General features: G+C 43.2%; 1 protein-coding gene and 1 long non-coding RNA gene across 2 annotated transcripts; both read left to right on the top strand.

Moving 5' to 3' along the window:
* Positions 1-675: 675 nt before the first annotated feature.
* On the top strand, positions 676-2,400 carry LOC117744327 (sodium- and chloride-dependent betaine transporter-like). Its single transcript, XM_034552527.1, has 5 exons — positions 676-705; positions 1,449-1,552; positions 1,921-2,045; positions 2,146-2,258; positions 2,368-2,400. The coding sequence occupies exons 1-5, from the start codon at positions 676-678 to the stop codon at positions 2,398-2,400; spliced, it is 405 nt and encodes a 134-aa protein (XP_034408418.1).
* A 1,211-nt stretch (positions 2,401-3,611) lies between these two features.
* On the top strand, positions 3,612-4,899 carry LOC117743919. Its single transcript, XR_004611147.1, has 3 exons — positions 3,612-3,711; positions 3,796-3,898; positions 4,797-4,899. It is a non-coding gene; the product is annotated as an uncharacterized LOC117743919 (long non-coding RNA).
* Positions 4,900-6,278: the final 1,379 nt, after the last annotated feature.

Here is a 6,278-nt window from a genome sequence, read left to right as displayed (position 1 = left end):
ACACACGTGAACCAGCTTTTCTGCATCTTTGAGATGATGCCTGATTTTTTAAATGTTACGTATATGAATAAATGCAGTCCTTGAGATTTGCTTCACGTGGGAGTTAAAGGACAAGTCACGATTAAAGATATTGTTCATCAAAATAATTCTTCAAAATGGTGTTGGATGCCAGGGAAATGGCATCTACAGAAACCACATTACCAGATAATTGATCTGAGGTGTTCTGGGCCGAGTAAAATAACTTCAGTTTTGTCTGAGTTTAACATCAGGAAGCTGCAGGTTATCCATGTTTTTAAGAAGTTTAGCGAGCTGGTTGGTCTCTTCTGGTTTGATCGATAGATATAATTGAGTATCATCTGAATGACAATGAAAGTTTATGGATTGTTTCCTGATAATATTGCCCAAATGATAGATTGATTATATATAGATAGATAGATATATAGAAATATATTAAATAAAATTGGTCTAAGCACAGAACCTTGTGGAACACCATGATTAACGTTGGTGGTCATCGATGTTATGATGTGGTGTGTTCACAGACCCAAATGCAGCGACAGGACAGCAGTTATTTCTTTGACTATTCATTCTTGCAGGGATATGGATGCAGGAACAAACAAAAAGGTCCGGGTGCAGACAAGAACAGACAGTGAACAGATGGAATTGTCAATTAGAGGCATGTACCAGCGCTCCGAGAAGCGACTGACGGTAACGGCAGCAAACTGCCACTCAGGGCCCGAAGGTGGCCGTTAAACGAACACGTAATCCTCTCAGGTCCGAGCCGGAAGGTGGCTTTTAACGGCAGGCAGGACATTCAAGCCTCAACTAAAAACACCTAAAACAAACAGGAAATCAGACAGGAGACACTCACAGGTAACTAACCGGCTACTCACGGGCGAAGATGCCAGGTTGGCAAACGGACAGACTGACACCGGAGGCGAGGATGTCCGGAGTATTTATCAATAAGAGATGATTACGGGAGATGAGAATCAGCAGTGCTCACGGAAAGAGGCGCGGCTGTGGGCCGAACTCACAGAAAACATACAGGGTTAGGCAACAATCCTCACAATCGAGGCTTCATCCTTTACAAATACAAATTGAGATCCATATGATAAATAGGATTTAAACCAACTTAGTGCGGTACCTGAAATGCCAATCAACTGATCCAGTGCCAATCAACTGATCCAATCTCTGTAATAGGCTGTCATGATCAATGGTGTCGAACGCAGTACTAAGGTCTAACAAGACCAGTACAGAGATGAGTCCTCTATCAGCACTAAGGTCTAACAAAACAAGTACAGAGATGAGTCCTTTCATGCAGCTTTACAAGGTCTAGTTTGTTTAAGAGGTCACGTTTTTTCTTTTTTTGATGCTGCTGTTAGTGTCCCAGCTACCTGAATTTAACAGTGAAATGATACTGATACCCTAACTTCATGTTATATGTTCATCAGGTGTGGATGGAGGCTTGCGCTCAGGTCCTCTTCTCCTATAGTGCTGCATCAGGAACCTTGATCACACTGAGCAGCTACAACAAATTCAACAACAACTGTTACAAGTAAGTCACTTTTACGTTTAGGAAACCGGAATTGGCAACCTCAGGGTTCAGAAAAGTGGAGAAAATCTGGAAAACCTGCCTTAAACTTGCATTCTCTCTATTGGCCAGCAGGGGGCGACTCCTCAGATTGCAAAAATAAGTCAGATTGTGTCTATGAGAAAATGACTCCTCACCAGATATATTATCTCAGTAAACATTGTAAACATGAGTTTATGGTCTCAATCTCTAGTTAAATAATGTATGTTCAATTTACCGCCTTCAAAGATCTACAACCTGAGGTCCACCAGTTGGACAGCTGGGTCTCTGTCCTGTCGGCACATTGCCCCACTCAGTTCTGCTTTCTGTGCTAAGCTCTGTGCTGTCTGCAGGGACAGTCTGTGGCTGTGTGGGCTCAATAGCGCCACCAGCTTCATCGCCGGCTTCGCAGTCTTCTCGGCTCTGGGCTTTATGGCCGAAAAACAGGGAATCCCCATCGACATGGTGGCTGATTCAGGTATGATTTGAATCCCACAGTGTCCATCTCTGACAGACACGGGACCCTCTCACTTTTCCTGGAACACAAGACCACTTAAACGTCTCTTCTGTCCTCCCAGGTCCTGGGCTTGCGTTCATTGTATTTCCTCAGGCTGTTGCCATGATGCCCCCGCCTCAGCTGTGGGCCGTCTGCTTTTTCCTGATGCTCATGCTTCTGGGACTGGACACACTGGTAAGACCACGTCATACAGTCGATGTCCTGCACAAAGTATTCTCTCCAAGTAGAAAGACATGCTGCAACTGTTTATGCTCGATCAGTGAAGACTTATGTATGAATGTAGCTTAAAGTTCCGGTGCTGCTCAATGTCGACTAGTTCGATCCACACTGAAATATCTCAGCATCTCAATATCTCAACTAATGTATTATAGCCTTGCAATTTTGTACAGACATGCATTGTCCCTAGAGGATGAATCCCCTGATATTTCCTCCTTTCATTGAATGTCCTGACAACTATATGATATATTGCCATACAATGTGGTAAATATATTTATGGTAAGTGGTAAATGGACCTGTACTTGTAAAGCGCTTTTCTATTTTTCCAACCACTCAAAGCGCTTTAACACTACATGACATCAATCACTGATGGGAGGGGCTAAGGTTCCACTTGCACATCAGCAGCAGTAACTAACATGAATACACATTCACACACTGTGGGCACAGCTACTTGAGCAATTTGGGGTTAAGTGTCTTGCCCAAGGACAAATCGTCATGGGCTAGTGGAGCCGGGGATCGAACCGCCGATCCTCTGATTGAAGAACATCCCTGCTCATCACTGAACCACAGTCACCCCATCATTTGTATTATTGCCCCTTTATGGTGCCTGGAGCATTTTAAGGACTTCGGTGATCCTGTCTTTTCATCACGTCAAAATTTAAGTTAAAAGGAGGTAACCGTCTTTCAATCAGTCTACATTTAAATTTAAATGAATATGAATGACTTGTACAGTATCTGTTGTGTTGAGCATATTTGTATATATGGGTAGCAAAGCCATGTTAAATAGCCTATGCAGTAACGTCCCATGAGAACGTGTGTGCCTGCGTGCACTTGGATGCTGTTGTGCACATGCACAGAATAAACAGTCAGTGAATTCCCAGACCAACGAGACGATGGTTGTCTGTTGTTTTTCTCCCATGAATGCTAGCTACTAGGAGCTACTAGCTAACCAATTTGGTGACTGCAAAACGATAGACTGCTGCAGGAATGTCTAACGCTACATGTTGCTACTTTATATTGTCTGCAAAGTTTCTCCTTCAGTTCATACAATTCCAGCAGCAAGCCTTAAAAGCGTCACACCTGTAGAGTGAATTGATCTAACACCCGACCCTCTAGCCCAAAGGAACATAGCCCAACAGCTTCCTTTGGTGGTTGCACCTCCATCATTAAAAAAGGGACTTGTTTTGGAATACTTTCCTATTGGTGAACCATCCTCGAGTAGAAGTTAAACCAGACGTTACTTTCTTTTTTTGTCTGTTTGTTCGTGTGTTAGTTTACAGGTCTGGAAACTATCATATCGTCCATGATTGACATGTTCCCGGGACAGATGCGCAGACCCTGGCGCAGAGAAATCTTCCTCTTTTTCTTCTGCTCCATCAGCTTCATCATACAGATCTCTCTCACCACTCAGGTATGACACACAGGCCCAAACACACACAAGCGAAGACCATTTGGAGGCGACACAACATTAACGTACCTCTTCTGTGGTGTCCAGGGCGGAGTGTACCTCTTCCAGCTGATTGACTACTATGGTGCCAATGGAATATGTATAGTATTTGTATCTGCGGTCCAGTGTGTGGCTGTTGGCTGGGCCTTTGGTAAGTGGTATCAACACCATGTTTAAATGAATCTGTAGCTCACAAGATGTAATAGCACTACCCATGCATCTGTCCAAGAGCTATTCAAACTACAGGGACTATGTGTATTTTCACCAAAGGAACCAACGGGCCACAGGTACCATATTCATATTTGACGACTCCACACCTCACAGTTTACGGCCAGTGCCAACATTTAGTGCCAATGCTTGAAGTCTTCCTGGATGAAGAAGGGCGGTGAGGGCGGATACATTTTGATTTCCGGGAATCTCGGCTGATTGCCCGGCGGCCTCAAAGTGACGTAAATAGTGTCTTAACTAGATATTGGCAAGAAATAGGCCCCATAACGTTGTCATTGAACATAATTCACGATTTTGCAATTTTCATCGTATATCAGCGTTCATGTCTGTGGATAGAGTTGATCATTTAAGTTCCTCTATCATAATTCCTGAACCCACAAAATGTCCTCTTGTAGGCGATAGATTTGAGATCAATCATGAAATTGATAGTTCTGCGAACATACAATACGTTATTATTGTGTGCGGTTTTACCGTTTTGTTGATGCATTTAAGTGTTTAAACAAGGCAAACTTTTTGAAAACATAAAATAGTCTAAGAGAAGTCAGTCAGGGTCATAATTAAAATCTAAAAAACATCGTAAAAGGTTATAAGAAATAGTATTTAATTATTAGAGTGGTGTGTAAAGATTTATACCATGCTTCATAATTTTCCTTTAACATCAAATTTCTTAATAGTATATATTAAAACCATATGGTTTTGGAACCCATATTTCAACAAGTGGTTCCAGGCCAATCTATGAGTCTGACATTCATCATGTTTCTACATCAGGAGGTCCTGTCCTTTTAAATTGGCACCAACAACAAACTGTATTAATCATACAGGGGCTGACCGGATGTGTGACGCAGTGCAACTTATGACAGGACAGAGGCCGTCGGGTTATTTCAAACTGTGCTGGCGCTACTTCACCCCTCTGATCTGCATGGTGAGTTACACACTTTAAACAGCTGCAGGGGAAATGACATGAGGATTAAGATAAGGCAACAACTGGTCTGTCTACATTTTGATTAACAGGTTCAATTCAATTCAGTTTATTTTGTATAGCCCAACATCACAAATTTGCCTCAGAGGGCTTTACAATCTGTACACATAAAACATCCCTGTCCCAGGACCTCACATCGGATCAGGAAAAAAAAGAAAAAACCCTTTCACAGGGAAAAAAGGCGCATCAGCAGGGCCAAGGCAGGAGGCCGGCCCACCAGGCAGGAGGCATCAGACATAGCCAGGTCCAATGGACCCTATGTGACGTGAAGTCACAAAGACTCCGGGGAGGAAGCAGAGTTAGTAAGGTGCAATGGAGAGATGTAAATGTATCCATAAGTAGAGAGAGAGAAGAGGAGATAGGTGCTCAGTGTATCCTAAAACATCCCCTAGCAGCTATAAGCCTATACCAGCATATCTCGGGGCTGCACCAGGGCAAACCTGATTCAGCCCTAACTATCAGCAAAGAGGAAAGTCTTAAGTCTACTCTTAAATGAGGTGACTGTGTCTGCCTTCCGGACTGAAAGTTCCATAAAAGAGGAGCTTGATAACTGAAGGCTCTGGCTCCCATCCTACTTGTTAAGACTCTAGGAACCACGAGTAGCCCCGCATTTAGTGAGCGCAGCTCTCTAGTGGGGCAATATGGTACTACAAGCTCCTTAAGATATGATGGTGCATCACCAATCAAGGCTGTGTAGGTGAGGAGAAGAATTTTTAATGTGATTCTTGATTTTACAGGGAGCCAGTGCAGAACAGCTAATACAGGAGTAATGTGATCTCTTTTCTTTGATTGTTGTCGATCATCTTGTCGATAGTGCTACAGGCTCACTGAGAATGGCACTAGACTCGATAGCCCCTCTGAAGAAGAAGACTGTGAGGCAAAGGAAGTTTGCTCCAAGGTATAACCCTCAGACCCACAAACTAAAGCAAACATCCCGAAAGCTTGAAAGTATATGGTGTTCCACCAATTTGGAAGAATCATGCATAGTTTGGCGAGATAGTCTAAACACAAATAAGAACAACCCCAGGTTTCTCTTTAGCACTGTAGCCAGGCTGACAGAGTCACGGCTCTGTCAGTAGTAATGACTTCATGAACTTCTTCAATGAAAAGATTCTAACTATTAGAGGCAAGATTGATGATCTCTTGCGCTCAACCAGTGCCGATCTGTCCTCAAGTGGAGTGGCCTTGGAAACGGCTGTATACCCTGGTGTATATTTGGATGGCTTTTCTCCCATCAACCTTGACCAATTGTCTTCAACGGTTTCTACTTCTAGACCATCTACCTATCTCTTCGACCCCCTACTGACGAGGCTGCTTAAAGACG

Source organism: Cyclopterus lumpus, chromosome 15 (genome assembly GCF_009769545.1).
Source record: "Cyclopterus lumpus isolate fCycLum1 chromosome 15, fCycLum1.pri, whole genome shotgun sequence".
In the NCBI taxonomy this organism is placed as follows: Eukaryota; Metazoa; Chordata; class Actinopteri; order Perciformes; family Cyclopteridae; genus Cyclopterus; species Cyclopterus lumpus.
The sequence above is the reverse complement of the archived record's forward strand: the minus strand, read 5'-3'. Positions and strand labels throughout refer to the sequence as shown.

Bases quoted from the DNA above. Each gene is read 5' to 3' on its own strand.
- LOC117744327 (XM_034552527.1), top strand. From the start codon at position 676: ATGTACCAGCGCTCCGAGAAGCGACTGACG. The intron at 706-1,448 runs GTAACGGCAGCA...TATGTTCATCAG, and splicing joins GCTCCGAGAAGCGACTGACG to GTGTGGATGGAGGCTTGCGC. The intron at 2,259-2,367 runs GTAAGACCACGT...GTATGAATGTAG, and splicing joins TTCTGGGACTGGACACACTG to CTTAAAGTTCCGGTGCTGCT.